Genomic DNA, 27,202 nt, shown 5'->3' with positions numbered 1-27,202 from the left:
GTCCAGGAACCTGAAGACTATCTGTCAACTATGGATTTCAAATGCCCCTCGTCAATCCATTCCCTCCTAAGGCCAACTAACTCATTATACGCTAGAACGTTTCCCGAACATTCAGAAGCAACCCTAACTCCCTATCCCTGAGGCTGAATCCCTCTCGAGGCCGGCAGCCCCCACCCCCGGCCTCAGTGCCCTGCGCAGGCACGGGGTCTCCCCGTCTGCAGTCTCCCAAAGCCTGCTAGCGAATTCCCCCCAAATTCTGTAAAATCTGCTTCCTCAATAGATTGGAGACGGCCTCATTTCCTCCTTTTTATTTTATTTCGTAAGCCAGAATTTACGGAATCCAGAAGAGCATGTCATTTGGTTTCCTGAGGCTTCGAGCTGGTCACAGGCAGGGGCTCTCTCTGCCTCACGACCCGGCACCCTGCCTCCCACTATAGATGCCATAAAAGCAGCTACTAAGGGACAAACAAAAGAAGAAAGGAAGGGAGGCCAGAACCTGTGTTTACTGCCGCCTGTGTCCTCCTCACAGCAGCACAGGCCCCGTGCGCAGCAGAGGGCACTGTCATTATTGGATAAAGTGACAAATGATCGTTTTACAGGGATCGGAGGACAAGACCCCTTTTTAAGTATATTTATTTATTTTGGGAGAGACAGAGACAGCATGAGCAGGGGAGGCGCAGAGAGAGAGGGAGACAGAGGATCCCAAGAAGGCTCCCCACTGCCAGTGCAGAGCCCAGCGAGGGGCTCGAACTCCTGAACTGTGAGGTGATGGCCAGAGCTGAAATCAAGAGTAGGATGCTTACCCCACTGAGCCAGCCAGGCACCCCAGTGACGGGCAAGACATTTGGAACACCTCCTATGTGTAGTTTTTATTCTGTTGTGGACATTATTTAGACTCTCCGTCCCCACAGAATCCCGTACTGCCTTTCCCCCAACCACCTCTTGCTTTTCCGCTCCTTCATCCCCGTGATGGCCTCCACAAACATGTTGGGGGCCAGTCTTTTCTCCTTCTCTTGTGCTGCGTCTCCCCTCCTGCCCCAGCAGTCTCAAAGTCGTTGATTCCTTCCTGAGAATTTACCCAGGCTGCCCTGTCCCTACCTTCATGGCTCTCTTTCAAGGCCTCATGATGTCTGGCTTGGACTTCGGTAAGAGCTTTTAATTTACTTCCCTCCTGCCCATCCTGTCTCCCTGTGAGCTCTCCTTCCCAGAGGCTCATGATTTAGCCCATTTGTTTAAAATCTGCTAACCACTCTCCATCAATTTCAGGAAGGGTCTTCCTTGGGCCAGGGATCCCTTTGAAAAACTGTGGACCCTCGTGCAAGAGTCTATGGAATGTTGTGGGATCCCAGATTAAATAAAGCCGGCCGAGGTGATCAAGCATTGTGTGGCTGTATGCAGCGTCCATAGTGATGTGCTCTTGTCTGTCTCTTCGGGTTCAGCTCTAACCCCTTCCTAATCCTCAGTGCGCACGTTCCCGAAATCCAGTTGGCATAGAGCAGTCTTGATGCACTATGCCTTTGTTTGATGCCCTCTCCTGGAAACTGTCTTTTCTTACCTCTTGTGAGCACCCTTCTTCCTGAAAGACACTTAGTGCTGTGCCACCGTGATGCTGTGTAAAGTTCACCTTTGCATTGACCGAATTGTAGTATAATTGACAGTTTGCCTCGCGAGGAATCGTTGGAAGGGCAATGACTAGACTGTGTTTATAAGAATGCATCTATGTAGCCTATGGATCAGTGGTTGTTGAAGCAATGCATGTAAAACGAACTACCTTTGTTTTATACCCCCTGGAAGTCTTTCTTTTGCTAAACCTTTTGCTGCTGTGTTCAGAACTGTATTACTTTTCACGACACTTAAAAAAAAATGTAGATGTAATTTGGATACAGTAAAGAGCATGGATCTTACAGCTCAATAAAACTTTATATATCTTCATATCTCTCTCTATTTGTGTCAAAATATGCCTGATCAAAATATGAAACATTCCCCTCATTCTGGAACAGTCCACTTTTAAAACTTCTATCATCGTAAGTTAGTTTTATGTGCTCTTGAACTTTATGTAAATGAAGAGTTCTGCGTTTGACACCCTCAAAACATCCCGCTAGGTTCACGTGAGACTTTTATTTCGGTGAAGCTTCTTCGCGCCCATCGCATTGCATCCTACCGTAGCCCACTTAATTAACACCTCCATATTGGGGTCTAGAGATGTGTATCATCCTCCTCCGTGCTCCGAAAATACCCTATAATATTACCAGGATTGCTAGTGGCTACACTAGGTTCAACTGAAAGAAAAGTCTATCAAAGTGATTATGGTTTAGCTACTTTATAAGAATTTAAAATTCCATAGCTCTCTGCCTCTTAAATCCCATATATAAAAATGTGTCCCTCTTCCCTCCAGTGAGTCCTCCTTCTTATCTGTAGATCTTTCCTAACTACTTCCTTCACTTTGTACTCATGGCTAGCTGACCCTGCACACGGTGCGCTGCCCTGATGGATATGCTAGGGCGTAAGAGTAAACATCACTGTGTTAGCGTCATATTAGCATTTTGAGAGAAAACCCACGTAGGACATAAATAACGATAATGGGATGCAGAATCGGAAGGCATGGCCTCGGAAGGCACGGCAGCTCACCTAGGCAAAGAACAGAGGGGTGGGGACAGAGCCCGGGAGGTGATGCACCCACCGCTGATCCTCAGTTGCTTGTTTTCTATCTTATGCTCCCCACCTTCTCATCTTCTTCACCTTTTCCTTCTCTGTAGGTCTTTTCGGTGGGCAACTTCCCTCACTCTCTCCTCTCCCTCTTTAGGGACCTAATGTGTACGGCTGGGTTAATCAAACAAAGGAGGTTGGTGGTGCCAAAGGGAGCAAGGAATGTTCCAGACAGAAGAAGTAGGTGCTCAGGGCTGAGAGTCTTTGGCGGACTCTAGAGTCTGAAAGGAAGGCTTGATCCCCCAGCAGGACTTGGCATGCGTTGAAGGAGGGTGTGACGTATGCGGTGGCCTGAGCATCTTGGTGAGTTGGTGTATGCTCACATTGTCATGGGATTTGGGGAATCTGGCTTAGTCTTTGTGACTCAGTTTCCTCTTCTGTCAAAAAAAGATGATAGTACCTCCTCTGAGGGGGGATTTGTCAGCAGGATTAGGTAGGCTCACAGCTAACAGTGATTAGAAAAGCCCCATGCTAAGCACTTTCTAGATGCAATACAGAATTAAGCCTTCAGAAGAAATTTGAAGTCACTTCCTAAAACCGTTCACTGAGAAGCTTATTCATGATTCACTTATTCTGAACAACTGATTTGAATATTTATTCTGGAAGTGCGACAGGGACTGACACTGCATGTATTTATATTTCTGACAACCCAGGCTTCAGGACGGTTCGGGTATTTGGGACCCACACACCACCCTGAAGGCGAGGGAGGACGGGTTAAAAAAACGGAGAGGATAGATCCAAGTGACTGTTTCAGGCGTCCGGGACTCTCCCTTGATGACAGTTCCACGCGCAGGACTTGTGGAGTTGGGGCTTCTAGAGGAGAGATCTTTCTAGAATTGGTGACGGGAAGTCAATGAAAGTAGCACATTAGATCAGCTTGAATCTGCCCTTCTGAGGACCTGGGGCAAAGGCTGGTGGGAGGGTCGGAAAGCAGGGGCTTCTAAAGAGGGAAACCAGCTCACGGAGGGGATTTGGCACAGGTTGTGGGGGGCTTGCAGTTGGTTGGAGATGTGCAGTCTCTCTCCCCACTTCCTGCTACCTTTGTCCCGCCCCCAGCACCCCCCCCTTGCATTTCCTGCACAGCTGCCCCTGGAGACGACCCCCATTGCTGTCTCCCGCTGCAGCCTCTCCTGACGGTCAGCAATGCTCATAAACTGCACCTCTCACCATCCCTTCCAGCCTTCCTGCGAAGGAATAGAATCCCCTCACCCCTGTCCCCACCCTGGCTGGCTCTGCTGACTTCCCTGGCCATTCCAGAAACTTCTCCTGTTGTCATGCCCAACTGCTTTGTTTTTTAGTCTGAGCCTGTCTTGAATGTCCCTCATGTTACCCTGTCCGGCTGCCTCCTTTACCAGATTTCTTCCCACTTGTACTCAGGTGTCTGATTAGATGTCCCTTCCTCAGAAGAAGTATTATCCAGACCCTCAAGCTTTGGTCATCAGCTTAGTAAGACTGTGCCTTCAAGATACTGTGCAGTCGTTCAATAATTTTTTTCCTGCTCTCTAATCTTGGTAAGCTCCCTGGGGCAGGGTCTAGGTCCGAGCTGTAACTGTCCCATGCATAGTGCACACACCTGTTTCCAGGCTGATGGAATTCCTTGAAGCTGAGCCGTGTATTCAGTGCCTGGCTCCTGATACACATGGAAAGTTTACGGAGACTGGGTTTCACTGGTCATGGAGGCCTGCTCGGCCGTGCCAAAGGGTGGTGGTGTCATCGGGGCAAATCCCGTAATAAATCTTTTCAATAATATAAAGATAGCACAAGGCCGGTGAAACTCAGAGTGCACACGTTGTTTTGAAACGAATGGCTGTGTGGAGGCGTGTCGCGTGCCCCCTGGCCTGGGCATCAGGATTCCGCAGGTGTGTATCCTTATCTCCGTTTTCCTCTGAGGAACTTGAACCTCAAAGAGGTGGTCTGACCTGCAAGGAGTGGCAGAGACAGGATGCAGATCTGAGCATGTTCGCTCAGGTCAGCGTGAGGAGGGCCCCCGACTGGCGGAGCCCTGCTGATGGGAAGGACGAGCCTGGTTCATTAGCCTTATCCAGTGCCTGCAGGGTTCTTCTGTGTCTCTAGCTTCGCTCTGAGAAGTCCCTGTGGTTATCTCTGTGACAGAAACTTGGGGGCCGTGGAGGGAGAGAGAGAAAGAGAGGGAGAGAGGGAGAGAGAGAATGTAAACAAATCTTTGCTAGAGCGAAGAAGTCTCCAGTTATAACACCCTAAAATACAATAATAATGTACTATATTATAAGCAAATGGGTCTGGCGAGATTACTCCCCAAATCTCCCCAGAGCGACACCCTACCTTTAGCTCCTAAGGCATGTTTGTATCATCCATGGGCTGTTAATCCTTGACCCAAGGGTGTCAATACTCACGGCCTTGACAGCCCCGCCTGTAGATACGCAGAAATAGCTCCCGGGAGCCAGCGCCATCAGTGAGTCCTATTGCAGCTTATCCAAAAAGCTGTAGGCTTCAAGTTTGGGAAATAATTAGATGCCATTTGTGATTTTGGATATTTCACTGTACAGTTGTTTTTCCCAGATCCCTTTAATACATTGTTAAATTTTGGCTCTTAACTATAAACACCACGCTTGATCTTTTGTATTCCAAAGTGGAGTCTGCCACCAGGGAGCTCACTTATTTTAATTTTTTGATAATTTGTTGAATAAAGGAAGTTACACTGTTTGCCCTCCTCTTCCTGTGATCCACTTTAAGTTCAGAGGGAATACTGGAAAGGCAGATCAGCTAAGTCTGCTCGTTAGAGACATGCCCACGTGAAAGGGGGTGTATCTTGCATGCCATCTTTCTCCTCTGCTCCTTCTCGCTCCAGTATAACAAGTGATGTTTTCCCAAGTGCTCAGTCGTCCTGAAGCTAATATAACATCCCCAAGATGTCACGTGTCATGACCCAGATGATGGCTTGTAGCAATTCTAAGTCTCTGGCTCTTTATTTGGTGACCCAAATGTTCATTCACTCATGTTCTGGACTTTGTAGAAGACAAGCAAAAGTAGAACGTCTATACTTCAAACTACTGATTATCTAAGTCTAAAGAGACTTCCCATGTGATGCCATTTCAAGAAATACAAAGCATTGTGTTATCAGGTGCTGTAATGACTGGTACAGAGAACAGTGAGTAGGGGGTCAGTCAAAGCTAGGGCTCATTTAGGACCAAAAAAATCAAGAAGAGTTTGCAGATTAAATGGGCTCAAAATGAATTTCAGTGGATTCAGGGAAACTGGGTAAGTAACCTAGTGTGTAGTGTGTGTAGACAAGGACAAGACACAAATGAAGAGACTTTTTTTTTTTTTTTTTAAGGAACGTGTATCAGTCGGGGATCTAAGAAGGAGAGACTCCAAAATCAATTCCCTCAAAATTTCTTTCATCTTATTTCAGGAAAATTAAAATGATCTTTTACATCTTCAAATTACTTCCCTCGAAATTCTCTCCTTAGTGACAATTGTGTACAGATCTGCCCACCTAGTTGAGCCTTGTTACTTAGGCCATCACTGATCTCTACAGTTACCTTGGTCATCACAGAACGTCCATTTGGGTGGCCCGCCACTTGCTGGAAGCTGTGTGCACCTGCAAATGGATTGAAAAACAAGGCAGAGAATGCTTACTTCCTCTTTTGCAAATCTCTACCTGCATATACACACATGTGCGCAAACCTAGTGCAACCACACAGATGTTAGCACAGTCCGTGTCTCGTGTACAGGTAAGGTTTGCAAACTCGTGTTCACTGTGAAGTTTTGGTGAGTGAGACATTTGGAGCAAAGTCTGAAAGTGGACAGGTCACCCGGGTCATTGTTCCACACACACTGGAGAGATTTCAATGTTAACATTTAGGTGAATCCATTTGCTAAAGTTTACAAATGTCCTCTCCTAGATAGTTGGTTTAATTGATACATTAGAATTCAGAGCATTTCATTTTCATTAGGGAGATAGAAATCACAAAGGGATTGTGAGTAACCAGATACCTCTAGGAAACAGCTAAAGCATCACATATAGACTCTGTGTGTGTGTGTGTGTGTGTGTGTGTGCGTGTGTGCACGCGCACATGTGCATGTATAAAAATTGATATATATAAAAATATCCATTTCAGTGCACATATATGCATATGTTACATTACTCTATATTGCATCACATAAAGAGCATCTTCTCTTTCATGGAACGATTTTTTTTAACTTCTTAAAATGTTTTTATTTATTTTTGAGAGAGAGAGCAAGTGGGAGACGGGCAGAGAGAGGGAGACACAGAATCCGAAGCAGGCTCCACACTCTGAGCTGTAGCACAGAGCGCGACGTGGGGCTTGAACTCACAAACTGTGAGATCATGACCTGAGCCCACGTCAGACACTCAACTAACTGAGCCACCCAGGGGCCAGGAACAATTTTAAAATTGCATCATTTTTACTTACATTGCTCTTCTATGAAAATAGCAATGCTCATGCTCATGAGTATTTTCCAGCCCTTCTATTACATGTTCACATTGAGGTCCAAAGCTGTGCTCCGCTGGGTTAGCCCCCTCCCTGCTCTGCTGCTGTAGAAAGGGTGGCCTGCGTTAACCTCTCCTGCCTTCCCAGCCATGCAGATCCAGGTTGTAAATTCCTTGCCCGCTTTTCCTACGCTTGCCTGCATCTAGTTAAGTGGCTGCTTGTTCTGCTAGGAGATTTGTGGGACTTTTTGAAGGTGGGAAGCCGGTGAATTAACAGACTGGTTGAAATAAAGATCACCCTCAACAGGTGGCAGACTGTGGAAAGGGAGCTGGTTAGAAAGGCAGGTGTCTGATCCATCAGGCAAGGCAGGCTTGATCCTGGTCCCGAGGCATCTGCGGGATGACCAGTGAGGCCGGTTTTCTAGCAAATACTGAGTTTGGGGATGCCTCATTCTTCTTGACAGCTCACATCTTTCCTTCTCTGAAGTCTTCAGTTAAGGCCCCCTTACATCTTATAGGACCTTCACTTACTAAACCAGAGTCATTCTCAGGAGGGAAGGTGGCAGCTCCATCTACCTAGAAGCATTCAGTGTGCATGACAGGTGATGCTGTAAATTCAGTTCCCAGCCATTTTGTGGGGAATCATGTGTGGAACAAAATCTGTGTGTGGTTTGTTTCACCAAACTCTAATATTTCTAAGCCCACACCTATACCCAGAGCAGAGGCAAAGATGCCTACCTCAGAGAGCTTGAATTTGAATAATAAACAGTTTGCACAAGTGATTCATAGCCTCACATGGCATTTTTATAGTAACTTAGTACATGTACGAACCCTCCATAAACTCACTGTGTTTGTAAACTTGACTTTTACTTCCATCATTTAAGAAGGTGTGAAAGTTACAGGATTATTCGATTTAGAAATTGTCTCTGAAAAGACTGGCATAACAGAGCTGTCCAAACAGAGGACTAAGGTAAATACTCTCTCACCTGTGAGCTTTCGTTAGGAAAACTGTTTTGAAACCATGTAACCCACTTGAAAAGATATTTAATAATAAGTAAGTATGTAAGTTTGAAGTGCTCATCTGTCACAAGAATCATTCTACTCTCATATTTTTTTTTTTTGGGCCAGGAAATCATTTGAAAAGAATCTGGTGTATAATGATGCTAACATTTGAAAGGAAGAAATCATGTGTTTTTTTAATCAGAAATAGTGTGAATAGTGAGCAGCTGTTGGGCGCATAAAAGAGAAAAAAGAATTTCTCTATTATTCCAAATTGCTTTTGAAATATGATATGTGTCATTCACAGAGAACAATGGGTCATTGTCAAAATTCTGAAAGATAATGAAATGTGTGTAACTTTCGTGGCACTGAGAAGCAGCTTCTTTTAATGAGTGGTTGCATTTTGTACTGGATGACCGTAGTCGGCAAGAGAAGTTACTAGCAATGTAGCTAATCCAGTCTAAGTCTTTCCTGTCTGCCCTCATCACCAACTCTGACGTTATGTTTACTCTTTCAGATTCAAAGAATCCTGAACCCATCAGTCTGATCTCTTAACACTGGGTTGTACTTCTTAGGGGTGGACAGAGACCAAGAAAGATTAACCGGTTGTAAATTACTAGTATTTTTCTATTTTATAAAGGAAGTGAAATGAATACAGCCAGCATTATTTTCTCTCTTTATTAATAATGCTTACATACATTTTTCGGTTTATAATGAAGAAATACATAACACTGTATTTGTTTGTGGTTAAACATCTACTAATGTTTTGAGCACAAGTATGTGGTTTTCAGCGATAAAGAGATGAGAAAACTTTTGAATCTGGGGGAATTCTAGATATATACAGTTTGTGCATATGAAGCAGATCCTGAGTATTATAATAAAGGTAGAATGCATCTCTTAGGATAGCCTGCTTCAGCTCTAACCTGGATCGGACATTGTTCCTTCAGATCGGAGATCCACATTTCCCGTCTTGTAATTTCTAGCGCACTGCCCTGTGCTGCCTTGCGTGACGGTCTATATTTCACCAGGCGACAAACACTTCGAGGGGAGGAACACCAGCCTTCCCAGTGTGTCTCAGTGGACGGTGACTTGACAGATATCTATGGGATGAATGAACCAGAGAGTCATGAACGCATTTGGTAACGAGCCCCTGAAGTGTGCGGTGAGATGTTAGTGCTCACGGGGGATTTTGTTCAGATTCTTCCTTGAGGGGATTTTGAGTTGGGTAATAACAGATTTTTTGGGGGCCCAATCAATCCTAGTTTCAATAACATATTTTCTTTCCTAAGCGCACACCATGCTTTATCTGAGTCTCCTACATTAATTTCTTTTCCTTTCAAAGAGGAAATGGTGTCCTAGAGCTCAGTCGTCTTAGGCCATGTTTGGAGTATGTCTTATGTCGAGACACGAAGTTTGCAGAAAACTAAGAAACTGGCATATTTAAGGAAGGGATGAAGCAACACACCTTTGTGTTAAGAGGCGGGTGTAGGGATACCTCGGTGGAGAGAGTTACTGGGCCACATTCAGATACACTCCGAATTCATGTCTGGGAATATGAAGCCTTGTCCTGAGGTGAGAGAGAGCATTGTTCTCTGTTGGGTAACAGTCATGCATGGTTGTCTCTGGCAGTTTTATTAGGGAACATTTGAAACAGACAAAAAGTCTTTAAGAGTAGGCTGTGGATTCCTTGCATATAGAGGGAATTTTCCATTCTGGAAAAGCACTTAAAAGGGTGACCTGTGTAACACTGACTCTCAATAATTAATTGTAGAATGAATGAATCAATGAATGGAGAATTCATATTATTGGTAACAGTTCCAAATCTGCATCCTAATTCTTGGGAAAACAAGTTAGCGTGTCCACTGCAGTCATTCAGTATTTACTGTTGTTTTGTTGTTAACGCTGATGACAACCTTTTAGTGCATGCCAACAGGATACACTATTTGTGTAGGTGTTTTTCTGACCTTTGGAACAAAGGTCAAGAATTGTACTTCCCATGCATCAGTGAGGAAACTGAAGCTTTAGTTAAAATGACTTGTTCAAGTTGATACTCCAGTAAGTGATCGAATCTGGATCTGAACTCAGGCCATCCTGACCCAGACCTTGAACTTGTTCTTCTAGACATCATACTGTTTAAATGGTTAGAATGATTTCTCATTGAAAACGTGAGGCACGACCCTCTGTTGCATAGGTTTGCATTGTATAATCTTTCTGCTTAGTGAAGGTGCCGCCCTTCAAGTTTTGCTTCGTAAGGGAATCCGAGACCTCAGCTTCTGCCACAGAAGGATGTGTACATTCAACCTCATGCTTGTCTTTCCAATGCCCTTGAAATCCGAAACACAAATTCTAGACCCTGTCAAGTCATCTGCGGAGATCATGATCAAAATTCTCCATTTGTAAAGACAATTAATTTGCATCTGTAAGTGACTTAACTATGACCTTTATCTCCTGCGAACATGGCTATTGCATTATGAGCATGATGTTTATTCTGACTGCAGTAGTCCTTGAAGACCACAGATCTCTTTCTTTCTGATTCCAGATCAGTCTGACTTCTTACAGCGATATCCATCAAAGTCTGCAGAGGTGGCAGACTCCCAAATTTGTAAAGCTTTGCAAACCCAAAGCTTGTGTGTGTGTGTGTGTGTGTGTGTGTGCGTGCGTGCGCGCGCGCGTGCGCGTGCACACACGTGTGCATAATTGTAGTTTTACATTCTGCACAGAAAACAGAAAAGATGTGTTGGGAAATGGAATGTCATTTTCTCATTACAAAGAGGCAGACCCAATGACCTCCGATTCCAAGAGGGGGTATTTTGAGATCCTGCTGTCCATTGCCTGTTCTCAGACAGCAACTGGTGGCCACTAAAAATAGTCTGCTCTGCCACCGGCTAGGGATCTGGTCACACTTGGCTCGAGGCCCATGTGCAGGAATAAAATTTAGGCTCCCTTGTCGAGTTTCCTCCCTCCAGCCCACTCATCAGCTCGTTGGCTGCCGTCTGAAAGCTATTGAAAAGCCATTTCCAGGCAGGACCGGGAGAGCCGCACCGCAGCACCTCCGTGCCGGCAGAATGCGGCTGCGTGTGCACGCCAATTAGAGCTGACGGTCGCCGGGCCGGGGCTCTCGGAGCCCTGTCAATCACCCGGCGCTACAATCGCACGTGTGGCAGCGGTGGCTCCAGACCCGCCCAGGAGAGGCTTCTCAGAACTCCAGCTGCGAATGCGAATGAGTTTGGAGCTTTCTGCAGGATCAGGGAGCAGAGCCTCGGTTCAATCATGCATGCATCCCGGGCACACTGTTACCTGAGGAAGGACTCTGAATAATGCATTGCCCGGGGACTCCAGTGGCCGCAGAGGACAATGCTGGACCCCGGCGTGCGACTGCTGTCTGAGCTGGAAAGATGTCTCACTATCATTTTATCAAGTGCTGTAAGTAGGCTCGCCGTTTTGCCCACATGGCTGTCTTTCTTGAGAGATCGTTCTGTGCAGGTGCCGGTCTGCCGGCAAGCCACCTGCAGACGAGGGACGTGGAGGGGTGGCTCTGGACGCTGTGTGCCGTGCTTGAATGTATGTGCTCTTGATTTCGGGTTCGGAAATCCTTGTGCTGTCATCCAAATGCTGATGGTACAGGGATCTTTAACACTTGACCTTTTTAGGAAATCCATACATACAGTAATTAAAAAAAAAAACCCCTAGCAATCCATGAAAAGGGATTTTAGAAGGGTGTTTCTGGGTATCTGAATATAATGATACAGTGTGTGTATAAAAACTTAGTTCAGGAATGTAGGGCTGAAGCCATTTGGTTATTGTCATTCGCTCCAATTTTACTGCTTCTGCCGGCTTCCAGAGCTCAACTTGTAAGCTTGATCTTTCCGATTACCCTTGACTGTAAACTTTTGTCCTTGCACCATTTACCTTGGGGTGCTCAGGGACTCGAGTGCCATGTGTACCAAATGCTCTGCACGGATGCTAGCATGGTGAAAAACAGTCTGTCACTCCTGATAAGTCCACAAAGGTTCTCTTCAGTGCCTGATTTTTTTTTAACGATTTTCTTAGCTACATAAAAAGCTGCATCTGAACCTTCACTGGACAGTGATCAGGAAGGGGGAGACATATTTATAGCAAAAATGGCTTGCTAGATATGCCCGCTTTCTCCTGTGGCACTTCTAAAAACTTCTGTACATGTATGTCCTCGTCTTAAAGTGACAGATGACATATGTGACACATGACATTAGTAGAAAATGGTTTCCTCTGAGGATGAGGGTTGGGTTGGCAAAGGACATTCCGTGTTCTGTGTAAAGTAATGTTTAAAGGGAGTACATTTTGAGTGGATCTTGAGTTTTGCACTAAAGGAGAGTGAAAGATAATAGTAAAACAAATCTTTTTCTTTTGTCTTTGTGGGGGATGTAGGTAGGAATGAAAAATCTGTGATTAACGAGAACAAAAATGCCTTACTCTTCACCAGACCCCAAAGAGACAGGCATCTGGCTTGCAGGATAATTTTAGTTCCAAAGGGAATTCATTGATCAGCTTCTAAGTTTGAAAATTAACGCTTTCATTGATAAAATTGGGGATGGCCGCATCTTTAGGAATTATGAGCATAGTTTTTTTGTTTTGTTTTGTTTTAATTCCTGAAATCGTAGGGTTATTATTTTGGTGAAATACATGTAGGATAGCACGGCTGGCTGGCTTTTGTATTGCCCCTCCTGTTTTACTGCACTAGCAAAGTGTCATTATTTCTCCTTCCTGTGCCTCTGCAGAGGAGATTCCTGAAGCCCTCTGCACCATTTCTGCAAGGAAGCTGGCTGTTCATTGGGCACAGTGAACACACCTGGTGGAAGGCAGCCATGAGGACTGGGCAAAAGCACAGAGGGACAGAGGGACAGTTATTGTCCAAAGAGAACGCGAGGCTGCTCTTTCCAGCCTTATATTCCTTTTGTTTTGACTGCATGATTTGAGTTTAGAATTTCAGAAAATTAAAAGAAGTAATGCTGTCTGGTCAGCGCATTGGAGAAAATTCTTGCTGTCTAGATGAAATATACAATTAGCTAATAGTGAAATGTTTTAAATACCTGAGGGAAACACTCCTGATGAATTTATCAAAGTAATTGCATACAATCTTACAAAAGATGCGACAACATTATAACCTTGGTGTTTGGTAATATCTAGAAAATGGAAAAGAAGCATGGAAAAGTCAAAAACGAACTTCCGTGGCGGGCATATGTGTTGGGCTAATGGAGCTCAGAAATTCTATTTCATCGGTGCTGCTAGTCAAGGGCACTGCACAGTTGAGCTGGATCTTGGAGGATGAAAAGAATATAGAAGGAAAGTGAGGGCGTTTACGGAATCAGAGGGTGTGTTGGTAAGGATCACAGTCCACAGCTTTCCCATTGCTCGCAGTGCATTGGGTGTTTCCATGTTGTTTTCTCTTGTTCCTTATATTGGGGCCGATCTATTGACAAGGCGATTGGCCTGTACTCCTCACACCATTTCTTCCTGGCAGGAGCTTCATCATGCCCGTCTTGTCATTCTGGCCCCTCTCTATCACCATGTCCACTTGCAAACCACATAGCAATGCAGGCAGCGGTCAAATTCCATGATAGGGGTAAGAGCTTCTGAGAACTTCCAACAACAGAATCTAATGTCTGTGTGTTGGGAGACCAGTAAAGAATGCTTACACAGAACTTTTAATATCCTCTAGGGAAATACTCATTATCTGATGTTAAAGCATGTATATACTGAAAGGTCTAGGGGCACTCACAGTTTGTGAGTTCGAGCCCTGTATCGGGCTCTGTGCTGTCAGTGAAGAGGCCACTTAGGATCCTCTGTATCTCTCTTTCTCTGCCCCTCCCCCACTCACGCTCTCTCAAAAATAAATAAAGACATTTTAAAAAATACTGAAAGGTCTGAATTCAAGTTCTAACAGTGGAAGTCTAACTCATGCAATAATCAGTTTTTGTAACTATAATTCTATATATCATAATTATATTAGTTATAATTGTAATGATTCGTATATAAATATAAAATGTAAGTATATATGAATTATGACTACTATTTAAATACTGAGTGTAATTATTTATATAATTAATTATAATTATCAAATTACCGGTTACTTTTATAAATTAGCCTAAATTGTCTATAGTGGACATATTTTACTTTTTTTTTAATTGTTTTAGGTTTATTTATTTTGAGAAAGAGAGAGAGGAGAGAGAGTGAGCCAGGGTGGGGCAAAGAGAGGGAGAGAGAGAATCCTAAGCAGGCTCTGCACTGAGGCTCAGTCCCACAAACCGTGAGATCACGGCCTGAGCCGAAATCGAGAGTCGGACATTCAACCGTCGGAGCCAGCCAGGCGCCCTGGCTTGTGTTACTTTTCTAGTCGGAAAGAAAACTTTAAGAACTCGTCAGAGAGGGAGTATATGGAGTAAGAAAGAGCTCAGACCCGCATCTCCACCCACACTCCTTTCGGACTGCTCGGACTCTGGCCTAATTCCGCATGCTCCGTGTCTCTCCTATAGAAAAGTTGAGAACTAGAGTAGAGGGATGCCCTGTGGAAGCGCGATGCCGCAGGAAAGCTCTGGAACACCAGCACAGAAAGCGCTGATGCCCCTTGGATCTCTGCAGCCAGGAAGCGCCTTTGGATGGGTCTATAGTGCGATGTTGTCCGTGGAGCGGCAAGTGGACCCGGCAGGTGCCTCCATGAGGGCCGGGCAGGGGCAGGAGGGGCCTGAGCGTTCCGGGGCCACGGGAATAGGACCTCTGCCTGGCCATGCCTCCCGGTCTTACTTCTCCAAGTCCGTGGAGTCAGATGGCACTGTTTGCAGTGGGAAGGGAGCGAAAGCTACTTAACAGGAATATATTCCAGAACCGGTAGTTCACTCCCAGCAACTGAAGATGAATTATACCAAAAGAGGCTATGGTTTTGCACATTAAAGGATTTCACAGTCCCAAGGTCACCTTCGTTTTCTTCTCCTCCCTCGTCTTTGTAGATGCTCCTTGCACTGAAATGTGCTCCCTCATCCTTAGCCCTGGTTGTGCATGATGTCCCCCCTCCCCCCGACAACCCGTGTGATGGTGCAAGCCCACCGACAGGCCAGCGCACCGGTCCCGGGACCTCCTCACCCCCTGGGGGCGCCCTGTGCCCAGCTCAGGTCTGTGGTCCTTCCATGAAGCCACCACTTGGCCCTTATCTCCCCCCCTGCACTCATGCATCACATGCCTAACACAGCTGCACCCGACTTTGTGACCTGTCTGTGCTCACACCTCGTGCTGGATGACCCCCGAAGGTGAGGTTGGAGCCAGTGCAGGCTCCTTTCATGTCTGGGTCAGATGGACCCCCCAACCTCACCACTCCAGTGCTGGCCCGGTACATGTGTGGCCCGCACCTAGAGGACCTAACTTAAAGTTCCCACCCGGAGAAAGTGGGAGCCTTCAGATGTAAGTCGGGCATCTTGCCCAGTGGTAAATCTGCAAAGGCGCTGGTGTGTAATTTCCCTCTGCCCACCGTGTTCTGGGCTGTGAGTTGTTGCTCCAGGTGTGTCCAAAGCTGGGGTGCTCTAGACTCTACCCCTCTTGCCTCCCTCCTTCCATTACCCCTGCTCTCTGGCACCCCCAGTCTCTTCTCCATGGATCACGTCCACCAGGGTGCGCACAGGGCCCACCCAGTACACCCATCACTGGGTTTTCAGCCCCCCTTGACCTTCCTGGCCGATAACCCTTTTCTTGGTTTTCATGGGCACTCTTGGAAGAATTGCCTACACACTCCCCCTGTTCACTCTACAAATTGTTCCATTGACCACACCCAAATCCACAGTATGTGGCGAAATCCAGCGGACACTGGTCCTTCCTCATGTTCGTTAGTTTCTCACTGCACTTCTGCCTCTTTGACAATTCTTGGATTTTCTCCTGCGTCACTGGCAACTGTTCCTTTGCCTCCTTGATGGCTTTTCTTCTTTGAGCTTGGCCCTGACGCTTTGCCGAGTCCCTGGTTGACTCATCCATTCCTGTGGCTCTAAACTATATTTTCCCAAATAATGCCTTTAACTCGGTGTCTCCCCTTCTCTCTTAACCACATGGACCTCTTTTCTGACCAATAAACATATGTCTGAGTATTCTTGTTTTGATTGCTAAGTAATATTCCATAGCATTTATTAAACCATTTTATAGACTTCCCTTTTTTTAAAATTTTTTCCTGTTTTTTATTTATATTTGAGAGACAGAGAGAGACAGCAAAAGCAGGGGAGAGTCAGAGAGAGAGGGAGAGACACAGAATCTGAAATAGGCTCCAGGCTCCGAGCTAGCTGTCAGCACAGAGCCCGATGCGGGGCTCGAACCCACGAACCGTGAGATCATGACCTGAACTGAAGCCAGCTGCTCAACCAACTGAGCCACCCAGGCAAGGAACCTTTTTTTTTTTTTTTAAGTTTCTTTATTTTGAGAAAGAGAGGGAGGGAGAGAGAGAGCAAGCAAGAACGTGAGCAGGAGAGGGGCCGACAGAGGAGAGAGGTTCCATGCCGTCAGTGCAGAGCCCGAAGCGGGGCTCGAACTCATGAACCGTGATATGGCCTGAGCCGAAACCACGAGTCATACCCATAATCGACTGAGCCACCCAGGTGCCCCTAGACTTCCCTTTTCGATAGGAGTTAAAACATTATATTTTAGGATTTTGGCTTCTATTACTGAATTATTGATTCACAAAGGCAGTGTTGTTGAATCGAATGGTATGTGCAATTTTAAGTGGGGTAGAAACTGCCAGGTTTCTCTCTACTAGGCTGTGGGCCTTCAGACTCTCCCCATCAGCAGAGAAAGCCCATCCCGCATGTCTGGCAGCCGGGGATGTGGTCCTTCTTCGGATGCTGTCAGCACCTTCTCCAAAGGGGTGATTCTATTCTGCTGATGATGAAGGAGTTTCCCTCATTTCTGATCAGTCCCGTTTCTTCACACTTGTTCTCATTTGTTTATTGGATTGTTTGTACTCTTCATTATCAACTGTATATTATCTTTTACCTAAGGAAATGCCAATATTTCCTTGAGTATATGCTAGAGAGAGCTCTCCTGTTTTTCTCTTTTAGTTTTGGATGTTTGTTGGCATCTAAAATTCCAGTAATTTATACAATCAATGTCTCCTATGGATTCTGGTTGCAGTTGTTGCTTTGGGTTGTCTATTTTAAAGCTAAATGGTTAGTCTTCATGTTATTTAAGCTTTTATTTTTGTGTTTTAAACTCTAATCCTTGTAAAATGTAGTGTATGTGTGAGATGAATGCCCCCCCCCTTCCATTTCTACGTGCATCGTAGCCACTGAACTAGAATTCCATTTTCGTCATATTGTAATTCCAAAATGTCCGTGCATAAATTTCTGGTTTCTGTTCAGCTACACTGATCTATTTGCCTTGTTCATGAATATACTATTCTGATTTTTAAATATTTGATTAGATAGTCTCAAATATTTATGTTTCCAGTTAATATTAACTTGTTCAACTAATCTTAAGTGAGAAAAACATTCTCAACCAGGTTTAAAAAAATTCCTCTTGCAATTTATTATTATATTGTTTAAATTTTTTTTTATTTTTGAGGGGGGGAGGGGCAGAGAGAGAGGGACACAGAATCTGAAGGAGACCCCAGGCTCTGAGCTGTCAGCACAGAGCCCAACGCAGGGCTCAAAACCACAAACTCTGAGATCATGACCTTTGCCAAAGTCAGACACTCAGCAGAGAACCACCCAGGCGTCCATGAAGATAAATCTTTAATGTCACATATCTATATCTACATACAACTCCAAATCTAATCTGTATCTCTCTCTATAAAAACATACCTTTTATGTATATTTATATATATATCTTACATATATTTTCTGTTATCAGTTATAAAGTGAACAGTTGAAGAATATGTATAAAATGATAAAATCAGTATAGTATATATCTGTCATTCAACATTTGACTGCATTGCTCATGCATTTCCCTTTTACACCGACTCTCAGGAAGGCCATGGCTGCCGTGTCCCAGGGTCCGTCCGATGATAGTCTCTTTGGGTGTCGCCGCAGTGCTGGCATTAGATTATTCAAGGCTTATCATTATGTGCGGAAGGTTCCACACCCGTGGCCTCACTTCACATCTGTTACTCTCATGTGATGCCTTCTCTTGCTGTAGGCTGTTTGGGGAATGAAAGGGGGTCCTTTATACTTCCAGTGGTTGGCTCACACCCAGTGTCACTTTAGGGACAAAAACATGCCACGATAACTTAACCGAGTTGAATAGCTTATCCCATTTTTCTTTTATCCCATTCATTCATTCATTCATTCATTCATTCATTTATTAATTAATTCAGTAAGTGTATACCGGATTCCTATTCTTTTCCAAGGACTGGTCTGATGGCGGAAGAATACAAGGGCCATGAGACCAGTTAACATCACTCCCATCTTGAAATTCCCATTAAAGTGGTGAGACAGGGCAAACTAGTCAACAGACAGACGTAGATAACAGATTTTTGGCAGCAGCAACTGATGTGAAGAAAATAAAGAAGTTGAAAGATTTAGTAAGTGACCTGGCAGCAGAATGGGGTGAAAGTCAATTTTTAATAGGTTATAAAAGGATGACCTCTAAGTGACTGAATGAAGTGAGAGAACCAGGGTGGGACTGTCTGTGGGAAGGGTGTGCCAGGCAGAGTGAACAGTAAGTGCAAAGGCTCTGAGGCTGGGATGGACAATCTGTTATTTCAGAGGATCTAGGCTCGTAGAAGTTAACTTTTTTTTTTTAACACTTTATTAATACTTTCCAAACTCATAGATAAATACTGTTTTTTATTTCATTGCTTATATCTGTTCAAGCTAAGAGTCTGTGACTCCACTTACCTTTACTTCTAAAGTTTTTAAAATAGATATTTATATATGCCCCTCAAATGCCCTCCTACCTAATGACTATGTTTTAGCTCCCATTTCATTATTGCATTGAAACATCAATCTTTCATTTTTGTTCCTCACTTACCTCAAAATATTTGCCTACTTTGACTCTTTGGTCATCTCTAATTGCTTAACTTTTTGCTTTCCTGAAAAAGTGTTTGCATAACTCTTTGACTTATTCTCTGCCAGAATCCTCACTTGGTCTTTCCTCTTCACACCTGTTGCTTTCAAATGTGTCCATCATTCACTTATGTCAGACATGATGCAGTATGCCCAGCTTCTATGTGTAGATAGGTTTCTTTTGTGCAGGAAATTCACAGTCTAGAGAGGAGATTGGAAAATGAGCACTTGTGGAGTTAGGGGAGAATGTAGAGCAAGGCGCCTGGTTCTGCTCCAGGGAAGGTGTGAAGAGAGGGCCAGTCTTCTCAAAGTGAGTGAGCTGGTGGCCATTGAGGGAGGGAGGAGGGGACAAATACTGATGACGGGTGAGGAATCTGGGGAGAGCAGAAGCTCTCGGTGAGACATAGCATTGTGAGTGCACATACTTTCAAAGAACAAATAGAAGGAGTTCCACATGGGGGAGAAGGAAGAACAAACGTGCAATATTTGGACAAGGAGGATGTGTTTTTATGGTATTCACCATATGAGAGAGTTCATGGAGTGATTTTGAAGAGTATGCAATGTGGTGGGATTTGCACTCAGGACTGTAGCAATACGGTGGGCGGATTAAAGGGGAGATTGGAAAGGGGAGCAGGCTGGAGAATAAGCTGATATCAGAATGTCTCATTAATGAGACATGATCTTATTTGAGAGGTATTCATAAAAAAGAATTACTGTCCGACAAGTGACAATTTCTCTGCTTTGCTCTGCTTTTTCTTTTCTTTTTTTTTTAAATATGCCCTATTTAGGTAATTTTATTTCCAGCATGTCTGTGGACAGATTCCAGGAAAATATTTGTGGCTCTGCTTTTATCAGGGTCTCTAGGTACATGTGGTCAGAACCCAAGGAGACCGCTATATCTTATCAGCTCTTCAAACTTGGAATGTCCAAATTCAGTCCACATTCTTCCTTCTGAAGCCTGAATGACCAGATCGCGAAGGCTCTATATACTGTGTAACCATGTTTAGATCTTTCCCAAGAGTAATTGGAATCCTTTAAAATCTTTTACTCCTTAGAGTGGAGAGCACAGCTTTGTGTTAGTGGGGTCAGCTACAGAGAACCAGTGGAGGGGGCCGCAGTGGCCGACCAGCTGGGAGGCTCCTGGGGCAATCCACACTGGCTGGAGGTGTTGGTCAGTGACCTCAGAATGGAGAACAGTGGATGAACTTGAAAGAGACTTGAGTACTAAGGAATCTCAGACTCTAGAACTGATTTAGGAGTTGCAGAGGATGAAAGAAAAGGAATATTCAAGATTGGCACTTAATATTTTCGTTTGAACCACTGTGTATACAGTGTTTCCACTGAGCCTCAGATGTGCCCCAGAGAAAGAGAGACAGGCCAGGACACGCTGGGTCCTGTGATGTCCGAGGAGAGCCGCCCAGGGTGCAGTTGTATATATAGGTCTGACGTCAGGCGGGAGATGTCTATTTAGAGATGGGGGTAATTAACATAGGTTTTATTTCAGCCATGGTGTAGAAGGCAATAGCCAATTGTGGGGCGGGGGGGATACACAGCTCAGGTCAGAATCTTCTGAGAAGCTGATGGACAAAAGGCATTCACAAAGGAAGGAGGAGGTCTTCAGTGAAGAACACAAGCATCACAGTGTCAGGAGGCAGGGTCTACTCAGCAGCCAGTGTGATGGGACAAGATTAAAGCACGTGTTTGAGGAGGATCTGCGGTGACAACAGACAAGGAGCAGTGTCGGTGGAGAAGCGCGAGTGGCATTCAAACTACAGCGTCTTGAGCCATCATCGGAGAGGAGATGAAGACCACTGTGTGCTTTGGCTTCTTTGTTTTTTTTAAATTTTTAGCGTTTTTATTTTTTGAGAGACAGAGAGAGAGAGAGCATGAGCCGGGGAGAGTCAGAGAGAGAGGGCGACACAGAATCTGAAGCAGGCTCCAGGCTCTGAGCTGTCAGCACAGAGCCCAATACGGGGCTCAAACTCATGAACCGTGAGATCATGACCTGAGCCGAAGTCAGATGCTCAACCAACTGAGACATGCAGATGCCCCAACTATGTGCGTTGATTTCTAAAGGGAAAAGGAGATAAAGGTCAATTGGTGGGCAGAGATGTTGTTCTCAAAAACAGTTTTTCTTTTTTTAAGCTAGGAAATACTTGGGGTTTTAATTCACTGTATCTACTTCCTCATCGTTGAAAACTCAAACCATCTATCACTAGAGGCTGTGTGTTGGGACGTAAAATAAAATCCTTTTAGGATCCTCCAGTTCCTGGATAAATTAAAATAATGATGAAATGATGGCAATAACAGTGATGACCTTGAATTGTCAGAAGAGCCGCGCCATAGAGGAAACTGGTTTTCACCAATTGCCACAAATAAACTCCTGCAAGACCAGTACCTGTACTATCATGTTTTAAGAGTGATTATTCTTTTTTTAAATAGTTTATTGTCAAATTGGTTTCCATACAACACCCAGTGCTCTTCCCCACAGGTGCCCTCCTCCATCACCACTATCTCTTTTCCCCTTCCCCCTTCCCCTTCAACCCTCAGGTCATTTTCAGCATTCTATAGTCTCTCAAGTTTTGCGTCCCTCTCTCTCCCCAACTCTCTTTCCTTCTTCCCCTCCCCCTGGTCCTCCATTAGGTTTCTCCTGTTTTCCTGTTAGACCTATGAGTGCAAACATATGGTTTCTGTCCTTCTCTGCCAGACTTATTTCGCTTAGCATGACACGCTCGAGGTCCATCCACTTTCCTACAAATGGCCAGATTTCATTCTTTCTCATTGCCGTGTAGTACTCCATTGTGTATATAGACCACACCTTCTTGATCCATTCATCAGGTGATGGACATTTAGGCTCTTTCCATGTTTTGGCTATTGTTGACAGTGCTGCTATGAACATTGGGGTACATGTGCTCCTATGCATCAGCACTTCTGTATCCCTTGGGTAAATCCCTAGCAGTGTTATTGCTGGGTAATAAGGGAGTTCTATGGACAGTTTTTTGAGGAACCTCCACACTGTTTTCCAGAGCAGCTGCACCCGTGTACATGGCCACCAACAGTGTAGGATGGTGCCCGTCTCTCCACACCCTCACCAGCCAAAAAAAAAAAAAAATTAATGTTGATTTACTATTGAGAGACTGAGAGAGACAGAGCATGAGCATAGGAGGGGCAGAGAGAGGGGGAGTCACAGAAACCGAAGCAGACTCCAAGCTCTGAGATGTCAGCACAGAACCCAACGAGGGGCTCAAACTCACAAACCACAAGATCATGACCTGAGCTGAATTCTGATGCTTAACCAACTGAGCCACCCAGATGCCCCTAAATTGATTACATTTTAAAGAATTCTTTAATTTCCTCCTTCTTGCTTAAGACTTTTAAATACTAGGGGTGCCTAGGTGGTTCCATCTGTTGGGCATCTGACTTCAGCTTGGGTCATGATCTTGTGATTCTTGAGTTTTGAACCCCACATCGGGCTTGCTCCTGCCACCCTGTCAGCTTCAGATCCTCTTTGCCCCCCTCTCTCTCTGCCCCTCCCCTGCTCATACTATCTCCCTCAAAAAATAAATAAAACATTTTTAACTAAAAATAAATAAAAGAGAATTTTAAATTCTAATTGTATTAGTTAAGAGTTACTCCTACATTTTTAACATGACTATCTAAATTAGCAACATCCAAAGTGAATCTCTACCTTCCTTCCAAACAAATAAAGGCTTTAGAATGTTTTACTTTAAAAAAAAAAAAGAGTGATTATTCTGTGGAAACCCCCCTCTTGTGCCATGCTTTGAAAACTTCTGTTCCAGTCCACAGCTGGCTTATCTTTTCCTTTCTAAGGAGAAAGTATCAGACACGCAGAGTCTGTTTGAATGATTCTTATTGACATCCCTTCCGAAAACTCTCTAGGGGTCCTTGTGGACAGTTGACTAATCATGTCATCTCTGCAGATAGATGTCATTAAAAAAGCAAATTGGGAGCTGCTGTCCACTTAAAAACAGGATGATACGAAGCCAAAGGGAAACCACGACATCGCACAAATCAACGGTATATTCTCAATACTGCTCCCAATTTTGTTTGTTCAGCTTAACCCGGTCTTTGGCTCAAAGGAAGTGGTTAAGGGAGGAATAGAAAGGCAGAAGGCTTCAGGATCCTCTGAGTCAGGAAAAGATAGAAGAGGCTTGAATTATTAATTATCTGGGGAGGAGGAGTGACCACAGAGACAGACATAAATGAATGAACGGTTTTGTGGAAATCAATTGGCCATTCTTTTTCATTCAGGCTTTTAGCAGAAAAAGAGGAAGACACCTGTCTTAGTGCTGAAAACACATCTGAGGTGTGTGAGGGACATGCCTCTTGGAGCCTCATACGTTAAGCACGTAGAAGCAATTCTGTGGAGTATCATTGAGAGGAGAAAATCATTCGAAGGCTGAATTGTTTCCTCAATTTCTGGTTCATCATGCTTTCCTCTGAACAACTTTCCCTGTGAGGTTCAGCTCTGGGGACTGACTCAACCCCTTCCCACAGGGCGCTCGTGACTAGAATCAGGGCAGGGCCACATGTCGCTTTGCCTTTTCTAATCAAGCCTCTTAAAACATTTTTAAAAATTCCAGTATAATTAACATACAGTGTTCTGTTGATCTTGGGCAAGTGTTAACCTCCTCCTCTTCTCACCTGGGACCCAGAGAGGAGGAACCTGGTTGGTGGGCTGTGATATCAGCTGAAGATGGCCCGGTGCTGTGTGTCATGGCGCCCTCTGTCCCGGTGAACTGAGGTCACACGTGTGGCCGGCAGGGGTGATGGGGGCCGCGAGTCTTCCACAGCCACCTGTTACTTATGCGGCCACTTGGGCCGGTCCTCGCATGTTTCAGCTACTGCCCCGTGTTGTTTGTTTCATCTTTGGTTTTCACTTAATTTCTCTAGGGCTTGGTTCTTGATGTCCTCATCCGAAAAGCATGGCCAATAATATCATCCTTACTCACTTCGCTGGGATCTGTGGAAGTCAGGCAGTTCATGCCTCCCCCTCCACCCCATTCACACACCATGAATCCATCCATCTCCGTGGTCAGCACTGGGTCTTTCCTAAACCACCTGCTCGGGCTGAGCGCTCAGCTGCACCAGGCCTTGCTGGGGCTGGAGCCCCTCAGGCAAAGAGCGAGCATATAGTGAACCTGCTTTGGTGTTAGAACCAGACTTACATTAAGAATATCGGGCACACGTTAAGGACGCAGTAATATTTGATAAATGAAAATAAGTTATCAATAGTAATTAGTGCACATAATGAGCATCATTAATATTCTTTAAGGAAGCCATCTTTTAACAGTATTTTTCTGTTTTTCCCTAGTATCTACCACAATTTTCTGTGTGTGTTGAAAATGACCTCTAAATCTTGTAGGGTTTAGTACATATACCGTTTATTTGTACCTTTTTAGGGCCCCACTGTGTTTCTGGACATGCAGAGACATCAGCCTTGCGCAGACTCCCTGCTCCTCCCCATCAGACCTCCCACTGAGGAGGCAGTGCTGTCTCAGTGGGGGGTTCTTGGGGGGAAAGGCTCCATGGCAGTTCTTTCCAGTGGCTACTGTGGCACACACACGCCAAGCTGCTTATTAAGATAGTGTGATAAATCCTTATAAGGCCTGGGATTAAATTGTCTTGGGTCGGGGCACCTGGGCTGCTCAGCTGGTTGAGCATCCAACTCTTGATTCAGCTCATGTCATGATCTCATGGTTCATGAGTTCGAGCCCCGTGTCTTTCTTCTCCTGATGTTCTCACCTCCCACGCTGTTTCCGGTGGGCCTGCTCTAGTGCGGCTGGGACTCTGACGCCTCAACTCCAGGCAGCGTCCTTCCACCCGTCTGCCCCACGAGCTACTCCATAAGCTTCCTCATCTTCCACGGATCCCATCGTTGTGACTGGAAATGCTGTTGACCGGCCGTCCGTGGCTCCCTCGGGCAGAGCTAAAAATGGCAGACTCATTCCTTTCTTGGAAATATTCTTATTTCCCTTGTCTTAGTCTCATTTATGACTTTTCACCTTAATGTGCCTTTGGGTTTGTCCAGATGAACTCCACAAATGCTTTCAATTTTTCTCTGACTGCTGCCTTTCTTCTATTTTTGCTCCCCCTTGATTTGAAATGGAGAAATGTTCTCTTCGAATTTCCAGATTTTGCCCGTTACCAAAGTTCAGGTCATATGCTATGGAATTGTACTTGACCTCCAAGTACTCAACTGTCCTTACATTTGAGTTCACTTAGCACTTGATCTGTTCTTCCTTAAAGCTAAATATGTTAGGTGACTGTCCTCTTGATCCTAGTGGATAAGCAGTAGGTGTGCAGTGACCGATGAAACTTGTAACCAGCAAATGTGTGCATACTAAACTTGGCGTATATTTGGTCTTCACAGTATATTTGAACCAGTGAATGAAAGGTCGAGTCCTTTGCATGGCAGGCCCCTTGATGTGCTCTGTGGATGCACCTGTGAGCAAAACTCAAGGCGGTCCTTCCCTAAAGGGGTGCATGGTCTGTGGGGGGCGGGGGAAGAGAAGGGAAGCATGTTCACTGAAGTGTCCATTTCATTGTGGGAATACAGTTGTACAGAGTGGAACTGCTTCCATGTGTCAGGTACGCAGAGACGGAAAAATTAAAACACAAGAACTGGATTTGTTGGTCTGTGCTAGCATCCGAGGGGTAGACTGAACTGTATGCCTTCTGGTCCTGCGGGTCCGCGCCCTCCGGGGATGGTCAGCTATGTTGGCGTGTGCCCTGTGGGAAGCACAGAGAAGTGTCATTGTGCCCAAACTTTCCCTTATGTGTATGAATTCTCAACTGTGTGGTTACATCTTTGTGACCCGAGACATTGGTTCCTACTTGTTTATGTCTCAGTTCATAGCCATGGGCTCTGAAGGCATTCAGCGGCTACTTTGTTTACTGAGGATTGTCTAACTGGAGGGACTTTTGTCCTCCCCGTCTTAAATACAGCACATAGGAGCACATGTGAGAAGCTTTCTGAAATTTAAAACTGTATTATTTTAAAATAAGGAATATATAGTATTCACTGTAATATAAAAGTTTAAACCTTCCTTCTACAGTGGAAGTACCGTACACGTTCATGGCGGAAGAGAAAAGAAGTCTCTGCTCTAAAGGGATGTATCCTATAGCAGGAAGTGAAGATCATCATGGCCTTATATGGTATATGAGTCACCTGGTTGCCATTGACAGAAAATCAGCTCTTAAGGGTTTAAGCACAGAAGGGGATTGACAGGCTCTCGTTTGTGGCAAATGGTCCCTATTCCTGGAACATCCAATTCAGTTGGCTTTATACACCAATGACCTTGGAATCTGGGGAATTTAACTGATATTATTTTCTCTGTCTCTGTCTGTCTCTTTTTCCTCTCTTTCTGCCTCTATTTTTCTCCTTCTCTGAGTCAGAAGATAGGAGCCCTGAGAGCACATGCCTAATAAAAAATAAGACAGCATCTTTTTTTAATCTCCTTATGCTCATCTATTAAATCTCATGGAAGAGTCCTGAGCTGTCCCTACCACGGTCATATTCCTACACTAGGACCAGTCATCCATCTTTGATGTGCAGGCTGTTGTGATGGGCTCAACCTAAGTCACCTTTCCAGTCGTGCAAGACGTTGAGTTGGGTAGCCTTTGTCATAACCCCACTAGGACCACATGCAGGGACAGATGGGAGGTGATTTTTGGAGGGAAGAAGAATTAATGGGGCTCACTGAGAGTTTGAGGTTCTGTACAAGAAAGTAGCAGGAAGACATGAATAAAGAGGGGAGGTTTGTAAAAACTGCTTGGTTGGACAGTGCACAGATCAATAATAATACTCAGTGGGCAAGGTGGACCCCCTGGGGGATGGGCTTGAGGATTTTGACTAGTTTTACATCTTATGCCATTATTTTAGGTTAGCATTGGATATTTCAAACAATAATTAAGACTTGAGATGAGGAGGTTCCTTCTGTTGGACATGGGGATGTTTACCTGTGAATCATATTCTGTGCTTTGACATTGAGTTTTAAAGTCGACCTTGAAGAATTTGTATCTTATAAATTGCTGC

General features: G+C 44.8%; 1 protein-coding gene across 1 annotated transcript in view; it reads left to right on the top strand.

The window, feature by feature from the left end:
- Positions 1 to 11,447: 11,447 nt before the first annotated feature.
- Positions 11,448 to 27,202, top strand: part of MYO16 (myosin XVI) — a 465,799-nt gene continuing 450,044 nt past the window's right edge. The window contains exon 1 of the mRNA XM_029938403.1: positions 11,448 to 11,560. Coding sequence (XP_029794263.1) covers positions 11,533 to 11,560 — 28 coding nt within the window. The 5' untranslated portion in view covers positions 11,448 to 11,532. The remainder of the gene's footprint in view (positions 11,561 to 27,202) is intronic.

The sequence above is a fragment of the Suricata suricatta genome, chromosome 4 (assembly GCF_006229205.1).
Source record: "Suricata suricatta isolate VVHF042 chromosome 4, meerkat_22Aug2017_6uvM2_HiC, whole genome shotgun sequence".
NCBI lineage: Eukaryota > Metazoa > Chordata > Mammalia > Carnivora > Herpestidae > Suricata > Suricata suricatta.
This window is presented reverse-complemented; position numbering and strand designations above follow the sequence as displayed.